The sequence below is a fragment of the Rhinolophus hipposideros genome, assembly GCF_964194185.1.
Source record: "Rhinolophus hipposideros genome assembly, chromosome: 3".
Taxonomy (NCBI): domain Eukaryota; kingdom Metazoa; phylum Chordata; class Mammalia; order Chiroptera; family Rhinolophidae; genus Rhinolophus; species Rhinolophus hipposideros.
The window spans coordinates 13,169,180-13,191,412 of NC_138049.1; the positions used below are offsets into that span (position 1 = coordinate 13,169,180).

General features: G+C 36.9%; 1 protein-coding gene across 16 annotated transcripts in view; it reads left to right on the forward strand.

Annotated features, from left to right (window-relative positions):
* Window positions 1–22,233, forward strand: part of SYNE1 (spectrin repeat containing nuclear envelope protein 1) — a gene marked incomplete at its 5' end in the record, with an annotated part of 420,585 nt that overhangs the window by 224,592 nt on the left and 173,760 nt on the right. For all 16 annotated transcript variants that reach the window (XM_081044694.1, XM_081044699.1, XM_081044700.1 and 13 more), the window contains 14 exons: window positions 151–304; window positions 2,806–2,949; window positions 3,788–3,952; window positions 7,257–7,574; window positions 8,815–8,970; window positions 9,125–9,295; window positions 9,868–10,194; window positions 11,439–11,591; window positions 11,909–12,076; window positions 14,241–14,417; window positions 16,329–16,475; window positions 18,737–18,862; window positions 20,223–20,399; window positions 21,356–21,621. In XM_081044694.1, the coding sequence (XP_080900820.1) occupies window positions 151–304; window positions 2,806–2,949; window positions 3,788–3,952; window positions 7,257–7,574; window positions 8,815–8,970; window positions 9,125–9,295; window positions 9,868–10,194; window positions 11,439–11,591; window positions 11,909–12,076; window positions 14,241–14,417; window positions 16,329–16,475; window positions 18,737–18,862; window positions 20,223–20,399; window positions 21,356–21,621 (2,649 nt within the window). The remainder of the gene's footprint in view (window positions 1–150; window positions 305–2,805; window positions 2,950–3,787; window positions 3,953–7,256; window positions 7,575–8,814; window positions 8,971–9,124; window positions 9,296–9,867; window positions 10,195–11,438; window positions 11,592–11,908; window positions 12,077–14,240; window positions 14,418–16,328; window positions 16,476–18,736; window positions 18,863–20,222; window positions 20,400–21,355; window positions 21,622–22,233) is intronic.

Genomic DNA, 22,233 nt, shown 5'->3' on the forward strand with positions numbered 1-22,233 from the left:
ATAAGCCCTGGCCACGCAACCCAATCCAGCCTACCCCATCCTGTTCTGGGTGGACTTCCTGGGGGTGGAGTGGACAGAGCAGGCTGATGGATAGAATTGTCCTGATGAGGCTTCTCACTGTGGACTGCTGTCCTTTCATCTACCTTTCAGTCATCTCGAAGGAGCTCTTTCTAAGTGGACGAGTTATCAGGATGATGTCCGACAGTTTTCCAATTGGATGGACAGTGTGGAAGCCAGCTTAAGTGAGTCCGAAAGGCAGTCTGCAGAGCTGCGGGAGAAAACAGCCGCTCTTGGAAAAGCCAAGGTGAGAGCTGGATTTCAGATTGCAGTTGTTGTCTAATGGGCTCCTTCAGATGCCACAGGCATGAGAAAATGTGATTACCTGTATAAGACAGGGTTCTACACAGAAGAAAACTGTTCGGGGCTTGTATCGTAATTTGGAATGGCTTCTGAAACTGGACTTTGCTTTGTGCCTATTATATTAGTGAGTGAAAATGTTCTCTTCTAGGAAAACCTCAATGATCCATCTTTTATGGTACAGACCATTTAAAATTTGGCAACTTGTAATGTCTTTTAATATCTTCACCCTGCTCATCATTAGGAAGTAAAAATGCTTTCTTTTTATTATGTCCTTTTGTATTTCTACTTGTCTGCATTTTTAATAATGCTCATATTAATACAGTACTACATGTAAAGATTTTTAATTGGATAGATAGATGATAGATATAGATAGATAGATAGATAGATAGATAGATAGATAGATAGATAGACAAATATAGGGGGATGTGTTCGTAAATCTTTTTTATTGATAGTATTCCAACATTAAAATACACACACACACACACATACACACACACACACACACACACACACACACACACAAATTCCTAACTCCTACCTTGGCTCTTGTCTCCATCTACTGTTATCATTATGTAAAGGTGAATGTCATATAAAAGTAAATGTCATATAAAGGTGAATGTCTCACTTCCTTGCTTACGAGCCCCATTGATTTTCCCTTGTCTGCAGTATCATACCAATCTCCCCCACTGTGTTTGTAAGAATTTTAATAATCTTCTTGGCCATCCTCATTTCCTTCATTTTCCCACCTTCTTCCCACCCATGCTCTAGCCTTACTGAATTTCTCACTATTTCCTGAATGTGCCGGAATCTTTTAAAATCCCATGAGTTTGCAGAATCCCTTATATTTTCACTGAAGGCCCTCCCTCAGCCTCTGCACCTGGCAACCTAGGAATTAATTCAGAAGTCATTTTTGCTATGATACCACCACCATGCTGGGCTTAATTACTTCTTCTGTTCTTGTTGTTCATATCTATTAATTATATAGAATATATGTTTACACATCTCTTTCCCTCAGTGGATAAGCAGGCTTACTTTTCCTTATATCCTATGTACTTGGCTCTCTGATGCAGAGCAAATGCTGCGTAAAAGTTTTTTGAATGACTAAATGGCCTTGTGTGACCTATGCCAAATCCCTTAACATTTCTGGGTCTCATTTATACATCTGAAAATACAGTCGTAACTATCTACCTCATAGGATTGTTACAATGATTAATTGCCTAATTAGGTTATTGATCTATTCAGTAAAAACTTGGTACATGTAGGTATTGTCCCAGATTCCAGGTAAATAAAACAGAGAAGTGTTGTGTGCTGGTAGGAACACATATGCTCATCAGTAAATGCCTGAATAAATTATTTTACAGTTAGCTATAAATGCTATGAAGAAAAAAAGTAGCCTGCTGTAATTTGGACAGGGCTCATATAAATGCTTGGAGTCAAGAGGAGGACAGGAAAGGTCTCTCTGGAACAGCAAACATGTGGACTGCGCCCTAAGGAATTTAGTGCAGAGAAATTAGTCTCTGCACTGGGAAAAGAGCCTTGCAGATATAATAATCAGTCCCTCAGGCCCTGAAGAGGGAGGGAACTAAGAGAAAGGCTGTATATTGCTGGAGCAAGAATAAACGGGGGAGGGTGCTTCGACGTGAGTTGGCAGAGGTGTAGGGCCCAGATCATGCATTGCCATGTCTGCTAGCCTGAGGGTTTTCCCTTTGATCCTGACAGTACTGGGATGATTATATTTTAAGCTAGGGAATGACATGATTCCATTTATAATCTTAGAAACTTTTATCACTCAGACTGCTCTGTGGACTATGGAAAAAGGGACAGGGCAAAATTAGTGGCGGGGACTCTGTCTGGCAGAACATTACAGAAGCCTGAAAAAAAAAAAAAAAGATGATAGAAGCATGGGCTAGTGAGTTTACCGGAGACATTAGGACAAATGCCAGGATACACTGAGGAGATAGAACTGACAGGATTTCATCATGGATGGTATGACGAAGGGTGGGGAGGAAGGGTGACTTTCAGTGTTCCAAGCTAATCATTTGGTTGGAACATGGTGGCATTTACTGTTTGAGAAAAGACTGAAGGGAAAGGGCATTCGGTGGGGGCTGGGGGAGAAAGGGAATGGAGTGGAGATTTTGGGGCAAATTGAGTTTGAAATATCCAAGTCAATTAAAATGATTATCTCCGAGAAAGTTCTGGGCCAGATATCAAATACACACACACACACATACACACACACACATACACACACACACATACACACACACACATATACACACACACACACACATCTATAAAGAGAGATGGATGGATCTATCTATCTACAAATAGATAATCTGAGATCACTTGTCAACTATACAGTTAGTGAAAATGTCTTAATATCAGTATCATTGCTATGACAGTGTATGTGTTATCTCCTTTGTTATCTTTTAAACTGTTCACTAGTTATTAAATGAAGAAGTGCTGAGTCACAGCAGCTTGCTGGAGACCATTGAAGTGAAGGGGGCTGGCATGACGGAACACTATGTTACCCAGTTAGAATTCCAGGATCTACAGGAACGATACAGAGCGATCCAGGAGAGGGCCAAGGTATGGTGAGCCGTGTTCTGTGCACTCACTGAAGTGGGAGTGTTTGGAGCTGTGCTTGTTTAAAGACTCATTTATTTGGGCATATCAATTTTCACAAAAAATATTTTCACAGATGTATGAAAACAGAACAAAATGATATCGCAGATAGCAAGTAGCACAATGAATTTTAATACTTTAAATATACCACCGGCGAAACCAAACAAAAACCTTCAAATAATGTCAGCACATTAAAATTACTAAAGGAAAATATTTCTCAATTAAAAATACGTAGAAATTTACCACAGTAAGAAGAATTTTGGACAGCTTCATAATGAAGACGCATAAATGCCTGAATATTCCCGGTACTGATTGTTTTCTAAGGCAGAACATCATCATCAATAATATCATTCTTCAGTTAGTCCTCACAAGGAAAATAAAAGGAACTTTTCAAAGCACATCTTACTTTATTAGACAAAGTACATGGAAAAATAAATCTATAATGAGTGCAAATCATGACTTAAGGCACCATGTAAGGATTTAACTTTATAAGCAACAGTACATTTTTATGACAAATAAAGTTAATTCATTTTTGTGTGTGTGTCAATGTTACATTTCCTAAGAAATTCAGAGATTGGGAAGTTAATTCCACAAAGTGATCTTTAAAACTTCTTTAAATCCTTATATTATGTTTTCATACTTTTACATGTATCTTGAAGCTTCATTCTTCTAGGAAACTGTTCATATTCCAATGATTTAATACTCATGCTTTTCTAAAATCCCAAAAGTGAATTCTTACAATGTGTTGAAACTGCTTGTAGTAATGCATTCTCACTTTAATCATCTTAAATGCTCATAATAGGATGCAGTAACAAAGTCTGAAAAACTAGTTCGCCTGCACCAAGAGTACCAGAGAGACCTAAAGGCATTTGAAGTTTGGCTGGGGCAAGAACAAGAAAAGCTTGAACGATATTCAGTTCTTGAAGGTGATATCCATACTCACGAAACAACATTGCGGGATCTTCAGGTAAATTTTATTTTATATTAAAACAAAGGAGTTTTCATTCTAAATATGGAATTATTCTTTTAAGCGAAGGGTAGTTAACATGACCTTGAATCTTATCACTAGTTGTCACGCATTAAACGAAACCCTAGTAAGGTCTGATCTAGAGTGTTCTGGGACCTCTTTAGTATATGCTGGTTGAGATCATTTGGTAGGTAATTTAGATTCAGCAGGACTGGGACTTGTGGAATTTGTTCCACTTCTAAGGTGGCCTCTGACAGGAATGGCTAGTGGTCTAATTTATGGTGTTGACTGCCCTCTGCCTGTTGCTCCTTAAATGACTCACTTAAATATGGGACATAGCAGCAGGAGTCAATAGAATGTGACACTCTGTAAAATTACACTAGTGGCACCATTTTGGTCCATCTGGCTTCGACCAAAACCTCCACATTGCTGAGTACACAGATCCAGCTTCAGAGTCCTATAAACAGGAATTAGGGGAGCTAGAAAAAGTGCTGGTGCTCAGACAAGTAGGCCGTGATTGAGACAAGATGGCAGACCCCATGGGGAAAGTGGTTCTAACTCAAGTACTTATTTACTCATTCAGCATTTATTGACTATCTAATACAGTGCAGACACTGCAGGTAAGGAAGATTAGAACATTATTCCTGCCTTCAAGGAATTTTCAATCTAATGAGAATAGAAGACCCATTGGTAGATCATTATAAACAATATAGTAAGGACAATAATAGACTAATACAAAGGATCTTATGGGAGCATCAGAGAGGCCTTTAGTTTTTCTGAGTGAAACAGGCAGGGGTCAGGAAGTGCCCCAAGAAGGGGTGGCCAAGTGTACACAGTGGGGAATAGAGAAATACCAATGAGACAACTCCCTGGCCCATCAGCAGTGTGCTGGAACTTACTGATATGCTCTCAGCCCTCATTAGAATTGGTTTAGGATTAGGCAAGATGCACCTACATCTTTCACGAGGTAGAAAAAGCAGGGACTAAGATGGCTATAAAATTTCTGGCTATTGTCTCAGAGACTGTTGTATAATGGCAGGAGCATAATTTGAGTTTAGGAAGTTTGGACTCGAATTCTTGGTGGGACCTGACATTAGGTGACTTCAGGCAAGAGAGAACCTCTCTGATTCAGTTTTCTCCTTAGAGTTGTTTATAAGAAAGGATTAAATGAGATGGGAAAAAATGTTACTTAAGTGATGGTCCATTCATGAAATAAATATAGAGTAGAAGTTAGAAGGGACATAACTTCATTAGCTTACTTGAGGATCTCATCCATTCTTTTTTAAAAATAGTAGGATACTCTGGTCCACCAGGTTTAGCTGTTATAATCTATTTTCATAGAGTTGACTTTGTTTTTGCTAAATTACCCCTGTCAGCCCTTCACTCCAGACACTCTTGGCAAGCAAATGCCGAGCTCTCTAGGCTTCTGTGTGGGAGCTGGGCCAACACATGACTTGTCCTAGCAGATGTTTCTCTTGCTCTGATCAGAAGAAAACGTTCCACTTCAGTCAATAGTCATGTGGTCCAGTGCTAACTCCAGCCTCTCACTTCTCCATGCATTAATTCTTACAGTCTTATTTTGAGTTATCACAAATGTTCAAAGGAGATGACAATGGAGGAAAAAGGTAGTAAAGAATCATGGTGTGTCGATTCAGAATCCTGGTATCCTACAACACGCTGAGTAGGGTGGGGATTGCCCAGCAGTGTGGACCATGTTCACAAATGATTTGTGTAAACTGAAGGCCTAATTTAGGTCATGGAACATACAGATTTTTAAAATACTGGACCATTTTGCCCTTCAGAATGAAAAGTTGAAACGTGGGACATAAAAGAATTTATATAATCCAGTGATGATTTGTATAATAGAGATAATAGTTACAAAATATAGAAAGGGGCACATATTGGGAAGATCAATGAATTAGGGCAAAGGTCAGTACACAACAGCCCAGAGCCTCATGCCTATATTTTAAATAAAGTCTATTGGAACACAGCCACACCCATTATGTACCATCTGTGGCTACTTCAAGCTACAATGACCAAGTTAAGTACTTGCAGCAAAGATAGCATGGCCCACAAAGCTTAAAATATTTACTGGAATAAAATATTTACTAGCCCTTTACTGGAAAAGTTTGACAACCCCTGAATCAAAGAAGGAGATTGTACAAAATTAACTCTTAAACACTGTTAATAATTTTGGAATACAATTTCTGTGCTTGTGGTAATTTTGATGAATATTTTACCATATATATTATTCTTCTCTTCTATTTACAACATGATCACGTTACAGCAAGTGACCTTGAAGTGACCTCATAGCTGAGGAAAAAAATATATCCATTATTTTGAATCATATGAGATTACTAGTTTTGTAGGTAAAAATAGTCAGATATCCACCATTTCAAATTGTTTGAACTGGTATTAAAGATTTCTTTATAATACTGTATTTTAATTAAATATGTTGGTACTTTAAACACTCTTGGTGGGTTTTGACTTTAGTTTATCAGATCAAGTGACTGGATTTATTTAACATAAGAAATACTCGTATTTCTTATGTTAAATAAACTGTTTTTAATATTGTTTTGCCAATATTTTTAAGGCTATGAGTTTTTCTATGAATTATAGTTTATGCTCTTCAAGACTTTTCATACTAGATTTGTAAGGTAAATCTTTGGGTCTTATGTTTTGTTGGAGGGAAATGTATTTTCACCTTGGAGCATCTGGTTGGCAGGCATGATAATTCAACCTCCCAGGTTTGTATGCCTTTATTACCCTTTGGCCAACTTTTCTTGGCCATCACATTTCTCAAAGCACAACTTTGGCAGGGTCCCTCCTCAGGAAAAAGGGGCTCCATTGTTCCTTTCTCAACTACACTCGTAGTACTGATCCCATTCAATGTCAAAGCAAGAAGCCTTAGGCTCTTTAAGCAGATTATGAGCCATAAAAGGCCTAGGTTATTTAAAGAAAAAACAATAGCCCTTTAATCACCAGAGTTTTTGCCTATAAGCTGAAAAGTCAAATTTCAGAAACTGTTTCTAAGATTGGGACAAATATTACTATCTGTGTGTTATTTGTGTGTGTACGAGTATGCATATGTCTTGATTGTTTTAATAGAAAATATTTGTGACTCTTTGTCTTGGCTTGGGAAACACTATTCAGTATTAGTACCCGTTGTTTTGCATAAGACAGAATAAAATCATTCTTTTCTAATGTGCAGTTCAAGCTGGCACAGTTGGCTTGGGTGAGACAGGATAACCTGTGCAGGTGTGAAATATGAATGAGGTATGACAGCCATACCCTTCTCCTGCAGGAGCTGCAGGTGCACTGCGCTGAGGGGCAGGCCCTGCTGAATTCAGTGCTGCACACCAGAGAGGATGTGATACCGTCGGGCATCCCCCAGACGGAGGATCGGACTTTAGAGTCTCTCCGGCAGGACTGGCACGCTTACCAGCAGAGACTGACCGAGACCCGAACTCAATTCAACAATGTGGTCAACAAACTGAGACTGATGGAACAAAAGTTTCAGCAGCTAGATGAATGGCTAAAAACACTGGAGAAGAAAGTGAGTCTCAGGACTGAACGTCAGTCTAACCGGGCAGCCAAGGAGACACAGTTACGTCAGATGAAGGTACAACCAGTTCAAATACCTGATCTTGGTAAAAGTAGTAGTTGCCTTGTATAGTTGCTTTCGTTAAAATATTTAGGAACTTTTTCTGTCGAAGGTTTATATTTTGCAAAATCATTTTCTGCTCAAAAAGAAATATAACATTACAATGGCACATTCTAACAGCAATTATTAATAGAATCTTCAATTAGTCTTTAATAAAATATAATTTAATGAAATATTTTATATTTTCTTCCCATACCTTATTACCTTGCTTTGTAAAGATACATGAATGCTAATATTGTAATCATTTAAGTCTGTGTTTCTGATTTGAAATTGCTCTAATGTCATGCATTGAAATAATATGTAACATTTAGTTTTATTTTAATTTTTATGCAAATTCAGTACACATGATCAAAACAATGCTTAAGCCTTTAGAATATTTTTTCATTATTCATCTAGTTTAAAATTTATCTAAGTGTAACAAGATATAAAAATTTATGCCCTTCTGTTTTAAAAGTTTTGAACTGAAGTGTAATATATACAGAAAACTCCTCAGGTTCATAAAAAGTGCAGTTTTTATTATGTTATTGTAATACAGTTTTTCATGAAGTTTATATATGACACATTTAAAAAAAATTATATCTCAGAATAAATATATTCTAAACATACTGCAATTACTTGCTGTTAAGACAGTTATATCTATATACAATTTTATATGTATTTTTGAACTGAAATGTAATATATATAAGAAAGTGCCCAAATCAAAAGTGTATAGTTTTTAATCACATTGTTGTAATACAATTTTTTATGAAGGTTAAATATATTTTTTCAAAGTTATATGTCAGAATAAATATGTTCTAAACTTACAGTGAAATCATTTCCTATTAAGAAGATATGTGTGTGTGTCTGTGTGTGTGTATACCATGTTTCCCCGAAAATAAGCCCTAACTGGACCATCAACTCTAATGCATCTTTTGGAGCAAAAATTAACATAAGACCCAGTATTTATTATATTATATTATATTATATTATATTATATTATATTATATTATATTATATTATATTATGTTATGTTATGTTATAACCAGTCTTATGTTATATTGAAATAAGACCGGGTCTTATATTAATTTTTGCTCCAAAAGGCGCATTAGAGCTGATGATCTGGCTAGGTCTTGTTTTCGGGGAAATACGGTATATATATTTGTCTTACTCAAGAATGCCTAAGATTAAACCTTTCCCTGCAATATTTACATTATTTCAGAAGTGGCACGAAGAAATTACCACATACAGAGATGAAGTTGAGGAAGTGGGAGCAAAAGCTCAGGAGATCCTGGATGAGCGTCGCGTGAGCAGCCGGATGGGCTGCCAGGCCACACAGCTGACTTCCAGATACCAGGCCCTCCTTCTCCAAGTGCTGGTGAGAGGGCCATCAGTGCTTGTTACAGCCCCATGAACTTCCCAAGCTAAAATACTCTTCCTTTTATTCACTTCCAGTGAAGATCCATAGTTATCAAGAAAGGCGATGCCATAGGTCTTTAATTCACTATTCAATATTATGTCTTCTTTCAAAGGAACAAATAAAATCCCTGGAGGAAGAGATTCAGAGTCTGGAGGAATCCGAATTATCCCTAAGTTCCTATTCTGATTGGTACAGCTCTACTCATAAAAACTTCAAGAATGTGGCTGCCAAAATTGACAAAGTGGATAAAGTGATGATGGGGAAAAAAATGAGGACGTTGGAGGTAGGCGTGTAAACATCAGACTTGTCTCCCCTCCTTTCTTTCCATTCTCCTGCTAGATATTGGGAGAGCATGGGCTCATCCCTGCCTGGTATGACTGGTGGTCCTCGGCTCATCATTTCCCTTCAAATACTAAGCTCTAATCTCTTTAAGGCCCAAAGCAGTCTTTCATTTATTGGTGACGTGATATCATCTGAATGACTTAGACATTGACTGCTCACAAAATTCTTAACTAAATTCCAGTTTAACACTTAAAAATTAAGACAAAAAGTTTTATCTCAAATCCATGGCACTGCACGTTAACAGAGTTTTAACTCAAATCTTTAGGAACATAGCTGAGGATGAGAGAAATGTCAAGTTCTGTCTTAAGTCTCTGATTTGGGAATGATATATTGATCATTGAAGTAAAGGAGAAAAATAATAGGATCCCTGATTCCTGGCAGGTTAAATCTCTTTATAAACTTCAAAAGCATAGGAAGTAGGTGGACCCGAAAATGGGGCTTGAAAGACTTTTCTTTAAAAGGAAAGAACTAAGATTAACTCAGTATTTGCTTCCTACTCACTCTCGTTCTCAGGGTTTACTAAAAGACATGGAGAGAGGCCACAGTTTGCTTAAATCAGCCCGGGAGAAAGCAGAGAGGGCTCTCACATCCTTGGAAGACAGCGACGCAGAGGCTTTAAGGAAAGAGATCCATGATTACATGGAGCAGTTGAAGGGACTGACCAGCACTGTTCGGAGAGAGCACATGACTCTGGAAAAAGGCCTTCATTTGGCAAAGGAATTCTCAGACAAATATAAAGCACTAACTCAGTGGATAGCAGAATACCAAGAAATCCTACACATTCCGGAAGAAGCCAAAATGGAATTATATGAGAAAAAAGCTCAGTTATCTAAATACAAGGTAGTTTGTTGTTACTCTCTGGCAAATGTATTAATCCCATGGGGACTAAATGGGAGGGAGGTGATTTTTGGTGTGTGTATCCCTTGGTGGGTGCTGGAAAACGTCTGTAATGTGTCTCTTCTGCTGGGCGTGAGTGATGTAGATTTATTTGGCTACAAACGCTACATTGACATTATATGTCCATCCAGGAATCATATTTTCCTGATATTCAAATAGTATCCAAAAATGGAGATCTGTTCTCACAGTGCAATCTAGGCACATGAATACTCCAGATAAATCTTCCTGGCACCAGAATCTCACACCGATAGATGGTTCTCTGTTTCGTGTAGTCTTCCCTTCATCTTTGGATACCCAAGGCCTATAAGCTGACCTATGGTAAATTGAAAATGAGATACCCTCATTGTAAGAAAAGAGGTTAGCCAACTGTAGCTAAGCAGCTTAGAAATTAATTTTTCAAAGAATAAATGGTGCTGTGAATATAGCTAGCTATACATGATATCTAGATGTTACCTGCTCACATATTTGAAACAGTTATGGAAGATTCTATATAGAATCATTTGTGTTCTAAATTTGACCTGAGTGGTTAAGTGATCGTCTCCAAGAATTAATGTGATGGCTTACCTCAGAGCTTTCCCTGTTGGAAGCTGTTGGAAGCTTTTTCCTTCTCCAGCCAATATGTCTATTCCCATCTATGCCTTTTCTACCAAGTCTGACAGCATGTCTTTGCAAGTACCATGTAAGCATTACAACTGCTTCTTTTTTGTTTGTTTTTTCCACTCACTTCTTGATATATTTAAATAGTGCTATGAGCCTATACAGTTGGCCCACAGTCCTGTGGCAGCTGCAGTGTATTTCCCTAACTTCACGTGCACGTCATGCTGCCGTTAACTTCATGAACTCAGCATAAAAAGATAGTGCCCTGCTTCCTTTATCTTGTGCTATTTTTTTTCTCTGCTGAAAGTAATAAGGTGGGAGCCAAACTACGTTAAATTTAGCCAAATATAATTCTTTTCCATACTTTCCTCTCCACATATGAAGGAACGTTGGGTGTGTTACTCTGTATTTCAGAACCATCTTTGCCATAAAACATCATTCTCTCTTTAATGTTTTACATTTGTTGATTTATAAAATGTATGTCAAATCTTTATTTGAAGAAGATTACCTCACATGTGCCATAGGCACATGTACATATTCAGGTTGGTCACACAGATGAGCTGGCTCTCTGTTTTTCTTTGTAATTCAAGTCACTTCAACAAATGGTGCTGTCCCATGAGCCATCAGTAAAATCGGTGCGAGAGAAAGGTGAGGCTCTTCTGGACCTGGTACAGGACCCTACTTTAAAGGACAAAATAGATAAGCTTCAGAGTGACTATCAGGACCTCTGCACTGCGGGAAAGGTAAGGACATAGCAGAAATTTGACAAAAATGTATTTATTTGCCCCAAAGGGGATTCTGACTCCTTTTTCTCTGTCAGAAAAATTCAAGTGCTGGACTGGGTCAGTAATTTTCCTTGTTGTCAGGTAGGCATTTTAAATGGCATGATGACTCTTTTTTCTGTTTCTTCTGTTTGTTCGTTTTTCTCTGCTACTAGTAATTTTCTGGTATATGTAACTCTACCTACCCTAGGAGTTGCCCTGGGTTTCTAAAAAAGATAAAACAGTTTTGAGTAAATTTTTGGCTTGAAATCACCTCTAACGGGCATCTGGCTTTACAGGAACACGTGTGTAGTCTGGAGGGGAAAGTCAAGGATCATGAAGATTACAACAGTGAGCTCCAAGAAGTAGAAAAGTGGCTCCTGCAGATGTCAGGCAGGCTCGTGACGCCTGACCTCATGGAGGCGAGCAGCCTAGAGACCATCACCCAGCAACTGGCCCATCACAAGGTACATCTGGTCTCTAAAGAGCAGAAGAATACACACAGCTTTAACACAGGCCATGCCTGTGAGTGTGCACGTGTGCATGTGTGTGTGCGTTTGTGCGCACATGTGAGTGTGTTGTGCGTGTTTGTGAACACATATGAGTGTGTGTGTGTGTGTGTGTGTGTGTGTGTGCGTGCGTGCATGCGCAGCTCTGGATTATAATGCCTACGCAAGTGTTCAGCCCTGAGTCCTGATGATGTCTGACAACAATTGAATTCAATAGTTAAGTGAATCAACCATAGCTGAATCCTGGCATTCAACTCTGAACACACTGTAGCATTTTTTCCCAGCTAACAGGTTTTTCTTTTATTGCAGAATTTAATATTTATGGAGTAATTTAGCAAAGAAAGAGATTGTCTTTAATATAGAAAAAGTGCAGCCCAGGACAGGATACAGGAAGAGTGATCAGAAACTCTGGACTGCAGCCAGAGTCTCTCCTTCCTAGCTGGGGCAACTTAACCTTTCCAAGCCTCCTCCTTTTTCTCCTCTGTGAAGGGTGGGAATCATACCAACCCCACCACATGCTGTAGCTGTTGTGGTCCTTACAGGAGATGTCTGTCAGCAGTTTGTAAACGACAGATGACAGTACTGATGTGAGGTGTTCTTATCTTTATTAATATGTCTTATTAGTAATTATATATGCCAGATGACAGACGTCATATATGGTCATGATTTTATGGAGCAATTGTGGTGACCTTTTAGAAAACTGAATTTTAGTCATGATGTGCTCAATATCTAGGAGTGTGTCAGGAAAGCCAGGGAACCTCTCTGGGCTTCAGGATTCGCATCTGTAGGAGAATTTTATTTAGCAAATATGATTAGCAAAGTAACTACATGATATGGTCTACTAGACACCTTAGGAAATACCCTCAATAGCCTCATGATGTAGTGATTTTATTCCAATTTGAAGACAAAGTGGTTCTTTTCCATAATGTGCATATAATAACCTGTAACCCAGCACCATTGGAAAAAGTGTTGGACCCAGGGCTGCTGAGGGACCACCAGGTTTCCTTAGATATACTGATGTGTTAACCCTGGAAACCTTCGTAGGAATGTGTCACTTATCATTAGTATCACACAGCAGTAAGAAAATTAAAATCAGATTTGAAAAAATTAATTCCTCCTGTCTAAGTGACTGATGGTAATCCTCACTAGAGAACACATGTGGGGATAGTGGTATGGATGAATTCAGGCAGAGTGAGGTCCAAAGCCTGAGGGCTCTGCCATTTACTAGTTGTATGACCTTGATCATATTATGTAACCTGTCTGTGCTTCAGTTTCCTCACCTGTAAAACAATGGTAATAATACACATTTTTCAGGATTTATACCGGGGGTGCCAAAAAATGTATACAGATTTTAAGAGATGTTATTTATGCTCAAGCAGTCGTTCGCTGTCATTAGAAGTGTCTGGAGGCTGATGGTAACCACTTTGAGCACCTCTTGTAATTGCAGAAGTCAAACATGACTTGTATTCATCTTTTATTGTCGGTATATATTGAGTATTACAACTAATACAGATTTTTTCTTTCTTAAAATGTATACATGTTTTTGACACGCTCTACATATTATAGCTCCTGGACTACCACAGTTACTTAATAAATGGCAAATGTTATTTTGTTAATATGAATATTATTAAATGTAAATTAGATATTACATAAATTTATAATCAGATGTTAGATTATCACATAAATGTTGTATTGGTAGATAGATTTGATATTAGTAAAGTAGATTAACTAGTAATTAGATTATTTTAGATCTAAATTATACCAGAATTATAATTTATAGAGCTGAAAAATATATGAACATCCTTTCTCTGATAATAATGTCATGGAGCAGATATCTCTAACTGAGAGCAGCCATGAAGTCACTCTGGTCTTTAAAGTTACTTCATCATCCCTGCGTAACTTAATTTATTAAACTCATTAACTCTTCCTGTTGGAGTATCCCTGAATACATACATTTTTGTTTTCTCATTTGCTATATGATAACTAAGACAAACTGCAAAACTCTTTCAAAAACATCATTAAACAGTTAAAGTATTCATGTTAATCTTTCTGTTTGGTAAACAGGGTATTTAAAGACCAAAAATGGAATTATGAGAACTCTGTGTGTGTTTCATTTTTGTAGGCAATGATGGAAGAAATTGCTGGTTTTGAAGACCGTTTGAACAACCTTAAGATTAAAGGCGACAATTTGATCAGCCAATGCGTAGAACACCTCCAAGCAAAACTTAAACAAAATGTTTACACACATCTGCAGGGCACGAAGGATAGTTACTCGGCCATCTGCAGTACAGCTCAGAGGGTGAGTGACACTGGGATATTCTAGAATGATTGTGAATTAAGGAGAACAGCTGTGCAATCTAGAGGGATTTAAAATAGTTTTGACGCTTCTGTCTTTGGGATAGTTTTGGTGTCTGTCCAGGCAGGAAATAACATAGATTTCAGTCTCTGTCATACATTTGATTGATGTGACAAAGTGGTGAATTTTCAGACATTCGGTTTTACCCAATCACTTTATTCCATGATTGATTATAAAATCTTTTTTAAATTTTGTTTGTTTTTATTTGTACACCGTTATTGCTTTTTTTCTAATTTGCCATTTATTCTATAACACCAAAATAAGTTTATTCTGTGATGTTCTCAACAATTATTTTCTTTTTAACTCTATGCAGCCTGGGTTCTACTCTAATTTAATATTTTTATGTCTCCATATGGAAATTGAGAAAAGGAATAACTCAATTTTGAGGTATACTTTAATAGGTTTATTTCTATTAAAATGGAATCCTTAATGTTATAAAAATAAATCTAAATGGGTAAGAATCATGCTTTTAACAAAAATTAAGTACAATTAGTGAATTGCTTCTTACTATTCTAGGACTTTTAAATGGCACTGCAAAAAGTTCATGATTTTTGTTACTGGGCTGGCCGATGAGAACTAGAGAGCCTGATCTGTGTTCATCATGATAATAAATAAATAAAAAATTGCTGGGTGACATTAGTTGACTGCCTAGACTTGGAAATTTACCTTCAAAATGTTAGTGAAAAAGAGGAACAAAGTAATCTAACAAATAATAGCAGATGATGACAAAGAAGGAAAGGGAGTGAGTCAAGGGGAAAAAAGTGGCATGGAGCTTTTCGGTGAGGTCATTTGTTCACTCATTCAATAGAAGCTTATGGAATACTGACTTTGTAGTGGGTGTTTTCTCTGCATTAAGGATACAATATACACTTTTAAAGAAATATTGGTAAATGTTTAAAAGACAACTATTTAAAAATAAAATTTTAAGAGCAGCTCAAACTCTAAGAATAGAGTCAGACCTCCTAATAAAAATTTGCAAAAATGATAAAGAGAACAAAATACTTTGTTTTTGCTTGTAATAATAATAGATAAGGGCTAGTCCCAAATCAGATGGCAATGATTAATTTAATAGATGACACAGAAAAGCAGAATTCAATTATTACTTTTCTTATCTCAATAATGAAAGAAAAGCCAATCTATTTTCATATCTTTCTTTTTATCTTTTTTTTTATGGAGTAGTTCGCTCAGGAAACATCATAGGTATGTTTCAAAGAAACATATAGTAGTTTCTCAACCCATCTTTATTGGTATAATGGAAATTGGTTGGCTGATTAAAGATTAGTTAATTGGATAGACATATTGGAAAATGTTTGAATTATTATTGTCCTGGAACATAGCCTCTAAGATGAAATGAGGGCATTGAATTCTCCCCTCTGCTATTTTAAAATTTGCTTACAATTTGAACCTATTCCTAAAGCAGAAGCATTTCCGTTAGAGAAATATTGGTTATCTTTTCATGAGATGGCATTTTATTTTTACTTTTACAGTTTCCAGCTTAAACAAAAAAGTACAATATTTATACCATAATGGGGAAACTGCAAAAACTCTGATTTGTATTTGATTTAATTCAATGATTGTATGTGTTCTAACATTCTTCTCCAGTGACACTAACCCTGCCCTAACCAGGATATTACATTGTAATGTCTGGGTTGAGAAGTTATAAACTGGGGATGGCAGTTGTGCTTTGCAATGTTTTGGAACATACGCAAACTCTGTAGACATGTGTATGGTGTTTGGGAGCCCTGGGGGAAAGATCCATTTAAGTGGACATGTGGATGTGTTTCTTTGATCCCAGTGATGTTTATAGAGATATAAAACAGCTCTCACAACTGCAGCGTGATTGTGTTGTTTCAGGTGTACCAGAGTTTGGAACATGAACTTCAGAGGCATGTTAGTCGACAAGACACTCTGCAGCAGTGCCAGGCCTGGCTTTCCACGGTCCAACCGGATTTAAAGCCAAGCCCACATCCACCTCTTAGCAGGGCAGAAGCCGTTAAGCAGGTGGTAGACTCTGGAAAGTTTATGTTATGTGATTCATTCAGACATTCAATGAAAACGTATTAAGTACCTATCATATGCCAACTGTGCTGGCTGCGGGGCTTACCTCACTTGATTGTGTTTCCCTGTATTGCACTTTGTAGCTATTGCAGGTTTTTTTTTTCTTTCTGCAAATTGAAGGTTTGTGGCAACCACCAGCAAAAAGATTACAACCCACTGAAGGCTAAGATGATGATGAACCTATTTTAGTAATGTTTTTAATGAAAGTATATACATTGTTTTTTAGACACAATGCTATCATAGTACACTTAATAGACTACAATGTAGTGTAAACATATCTTTATAGGCACTGAGAAATCAAAAAAAATGTGAGACTTGCTTTATTGAGATACTCACCTTACCCGACCCACGATACCGCGAGGTATGCCTGCATGAATAAGGTCTGAGCTTGACGCTTGTGGTTGGCTTGTTTGGATATGTGATTAGAGAGTTCCACTACTGACATCCTGACAACTTCAGGTGGTGTCAGACTGGGGTCAGGCTTTGATAGGCTGCAGTTGCAATTTGGTCATGGTCCCAGGATGCATTGTATGTCCCCAGTACCTCCCACTGGGTTAACAATAAATATATGATAATATGCTCCCCACTACCAGAAGAAAATGTCCCCCTGATTTGATTCCATTAAGAGTGCCAAATATTTTTATAAGGCACAGCATGTGAATCTGGGGGAGTGGGAAACAGTCCTGTCAGATTTGCCCTTGAAATTGATTTTAGCAAAGATCTTTTGCAACTGTTTTGTCACCGACAGTATGTAAGTTGTTCCCAATACTTTTGGAATCAGATCAACTGTTTAAATCTTAAATTTTTATCCTTGTTAAACATATTTATAAGATAAAAAGAAAAATCTGATATCTTATTCTCTTCTCATTTCCCAAAGCTGTTTGGGCTTTCTCTGGGTCACTGGTACATAAAGCGGTGCTTTGGTAAACTCAGACCTTATTTATACAGGATTACTTCTGAGATATCATAGATTTCGTAAAGTAGACATGGCAATATAGCAAGCCCCACAAATTTTTTGGTTTCTCAATTCATATAAAATTTGTATTTACACTATGCTATAATCTATTAAGTGAGCCATAGTATTATATATTTAAAAATGTATATACCTTAATTATAAAATATTTTATTGCTAAGATATGCTAACCATCATCTCAGGCTAGTTAATGGCTAGTGATAACTGATACTAACTGGAAGTGAAATACCAGTCAGTTTGTACACTGAATACAAATTTAGGTGCTACTTTTGACTCAATGGGAAATTGGTCTGTATTTATTCCATCTACACAAGCAGTGTGTAGCAATCCATACAGTTCCAAGGAAAAGATACTAAGGTAGGAGTGAAAAAATTAGTCTTCCTTATTGACCATGATTTTGGAAAATTACCTAATATATCTGTAGATCAACTTTATCCTATACAACTTGCAGCAATACCACCTTCCCAAAACCACTTCTCACCACCTCTACCATCCACCACCCTCCATTCGGCAAGCAGCACTTCTCATCTGACTCCTGCAGTAGCCTCACAACTGGTCACCTGTTTCCATCACAGCCTGTCCCTCTCATAAGAATATAATAGAAACAAAGGTTTTATTTTGAGTATGGCTTTATGCCCCGTATCTAAAACAGGGCCTACGTATCTGACTGTCTTCAAAGAAGCACATTTGCTGAGTTTCTGTGTGTAGATTACAGATGTACCCAGAGAAGCCTTTTTTGGAGAGGGATGAGCACTATGCCTTTTCTGCAGAGAAAAGGAGCCTGGCCATCTGCATTTTTGCCAAACTCCAATGAAGCCTACAAATGCACAATGACCTTTACCTTTATGTCTCCAGAATTATGCAAAAACATGCTAAGAAGTAGCCAGAGTAGGTTAAAGATTCTTTCTGTGAAATGGAAAACAAGTTAGAATGTGAACATTCAATCAGGAAAAACTGTAGAAGTTTCTTGGGTGTTTCCCTTTCCCAGACCATATGTATAGACTTCTTTAATTACAATGAGAAGCAACTGGTGGACAAATGGAGCCAGTGCCGGTATGTTTTTAATTCTTCCTGCCAGTCACTAATATATGTCATTTGTGAGGGTTGTAAATACTGAACATAGCAAGACTATTTTTGAAATGTCAACAAAATATTATAAATGGTACAAAGATTTGCTGTCTAAATATAGCTTGCATCTGTTTCACTCTGACAATTTTTTTTCTTTTTTCAGGTCAAACACTTTAGAGCTTTGCAGGAGCAAGCAAGGACCTACTTAGATCTCCTTTGCTCCATGTGTGACTTGTCAAACTCTTCAGTGAAAACCACAGCAAAAGACATTCAACAAACAGAGCAAATGGTAAAAAAAAAAAAAAAAAATCTAATACAACATTGAATTTGTCTGTTTTATTATATTCTCTTGCTTGAATGTTAGATGTGAAACAAACTATCTCTCCTTGGATTTTTCTTACTGTAATGCTCCTACAGCCATTATAATAAATAGATATTTGAATTTCAACTAAGTCACAGAAAAATAAGTACGCACTCTGATACTGACACCATTGAGTTAGAACTGAAACATGTAGTCACATTGATCTGCTCATCCTTAGTGCCCCTTTCCTCTTTTCTTTTTAATTACCATTTTCTCTTACTCTTCCTATTTTTCTACTTATTTTGGGTTTTTTTTCCTTCCCTTTTCATCCTTTTCTTTAGGTAATTCTTAATATGAAAGGGATTCCTGATCCTTGATTTATGTTATGGATGGCAAAGATCATGCCATCCCTCATGACCCATCTAATCCCTTGGCAGTGGCTGAGCGTGGTGTTCAGGATTCTGAAGCTGTCTCTGGGCTCAGTGGAAGTGTGATGAGTCTGCAGTACCTACGCACTGTAGACAGATGGCAGCATAGGGCGATGTGTTTGCCACAGCTGCCTTACACTCTAATGCAAAGCACTTGGGTTCACAATTTAAACATAACACTTGGTTTTGGTATTTAATTAATTAAATATCCACAAAATAGTAAAATAATCTAAAGAAAAAATTGGTGAAGAATTAAAATAAGTTAATAATGTAGATATTAAATAATAAAAATGTAGGTTTTTTCACTTTTACGTTATCAAAGCAAGTATCTTTAAATCCTTATGAAAAATGACATAATTCATTTTTTTACAGATGTGATTTATTTAAATAAATTACATGGTTTCAAAAACCAGTGAAGTATGTCTAAAAATATATCCAACACGTTAAAAACTTGGTGTTTTATTAGACCTATCAACACATGTACAGTAGAGAGCAATACAAGTCTTTTCTAGTTAACGGAAGACCAAATTCAGGAGTCATTCAAACAGATATGTCTACTGAAATGCCCAATGTGAAAAACCATTAGGGCAGTTTTTGACCTAATAAATTGTTACAAACTTCTTAGAGTGTCACAATACTGATTGAAATCATATGGCATGTCCTAGATACTTAAAGTCTGTAGAAAACCTGAATATAAATGGAAAATCTGCTTTTCCTTGAAGCAAATAAGGAATTCTTTCTGTATTTGTCACAGTGTGTGTGTGTGTGTGTGTGTGTGCATGTGTGCACACATGCATGTGCACAAGCTTGCATGTGTGTTGGCCTGTGTACATGGACAGGCTGAAGAATTGCATCTCTCATCCATTGGACATAAATGTTTCTATCTATTGCTGCTGACTTTGCCTCTGTGTTTTCTCAAGATTGAACAAAGGCTTGCCCACGCACAGACCTTAACTCAGGGCTGGGAAGAGATCAAGCACATGAAGGCTGAGCTCTGGATTTACCTCCAGGATGCCGATCAGCAACTGCAGAATCTGAAGAGGAGGCACTCAGAACTGGAGCTCAATATTGCACAGAACATGCTTTCCCAAGTAAAGGTAGGAATTAATGGGTCTCCAGGTGAGACAAAGAAGACCAAGATGGGCATGCGTCAGTCCATCCTTAAACATCAGTACAGCTATTTAAGGAGTAAGATAGATTTAGAACCATCTTTTTTTGGTGCCAGGAAAGGACAGATCTGAAAGGAAATATTCAGATATTTTGGGGGGAACTCCAATTGGCCAGTGTATGAAAGGACGTTCACTCTGCATTTTGTTCTTGAGCAAGGCAGTTGTGGTTTAGTTGACAGAACGGGGAGACTCCATCACTTTTAAACACAAATATTTTTCATCACAATATTTCATCTAAAGCTGTAAAATTGTAAGTGTACTAATTACTGAAAATATAAAATGTGGACTAATATATAATGAATTTAACATGTAATATAAATAATTTAGACTATATGTATAGTTTTATACATAATAGAAAATTATTATAAGTATGTTAACTTAATTGGAAGTTATATCAGAGTTTTACCAAACTTTAAGATTTTTTTCTCCTTGAGAGAGAGCCATGTATAGTTTCTACTGGAATATTTGCATATGCGTAAAAAAAGAAGATGATAAAAATAGAGATGACATAAGTTTTATTTTTTTCCTCAAAAGCACGAACTTGAAACATATTTAGGAAACTCAGGATGCATTTAGGATAAAATATTAATTGTTTTCCTTAGTAACCGTATATTGTTTCATGTTTATCGGTTTTTCCTTATACTTTTCAAAGTGACACAATAAAAGAAAATACCACAGTTACCTTTGATTCTTATAAACTTGGAAATTTATATTCATAAAGAAGTATGAGGATTTTTAGATTTTCTTTGTCCCTTATGAGCCATTCCTTATACATTCTTCAATTGTTTAAAGTCATTCGACATATTACATCTATGCTTCACTCTATATGTATTTGGGGAGTTTAAGTACATGTTCCTTATCTTGTCGTTGTTATTGTCCTTTAGGATTTTGTTAAGAAACTACAGTGCAAACAGGCATCAGTCACCACTGTTACAGAAAAGGTAAATGAGTTAACCAAGAAGCAGGAGTCTCCTGAACACAAGGAAATCGGTCACTTAAATGACCAGTGGCTAGATCTGTGCCATCAGGCTAACAATCTGTGCTTGCAAAGGGAAGAGGATCTTCAGAGAACAAGAGATTATCATGACTGTATGAATGTTGTCGAAGAGTTCTTGGAAAAATTTACTACAGAATGGGATAACTTAGCCAGGTAAGTGAGTCACCAAATCTTAAGCCAGAATTTCCTTAATTTCTATAAAATGTAAAATGTCTGACTTACATTTTTAACATCTATTGCCTCTCATGATTAATATTGATAAAACACTGTTAAGAAACTATATGGATATAGAGTTATGGTTTTCCTTGCTCAATATTCATGTAACCGCTGGGTAAAAGGAAAATGTTTGAAAATAGTACCGTTTTTCTCTGTGGCCTCAAAGAATATTCCAAAGACCATTATTCTGTGGCCTCAAAGAATATCACAAGAATATGTCAAGTTTGGTTTAATTACCAGTTATGGGACTATCCTATCCTCTATGAATTCATGAAATAAATCTTTATTGAATCTATATGCTCCATGGGTTTCTTAGCAAGTCTGTAAAGTAATTCAATCCAGTTTTGTCTTGCATTTGTTGGTGGTTTTCCAGAAATAAGTGAACAGACCAAAGTCAATGAATATGTGTCCTTTGTAATTTTATAGTGATTGAGTTCCTCTTAGCTTTTTCTTTGAAAAATAAGAATTCACCCCCCACATATACATGCACTGGGTCTTTATAAGGAAATCTTTTTATACTTCTGATCACTATAATTATAAAAGTCTGTA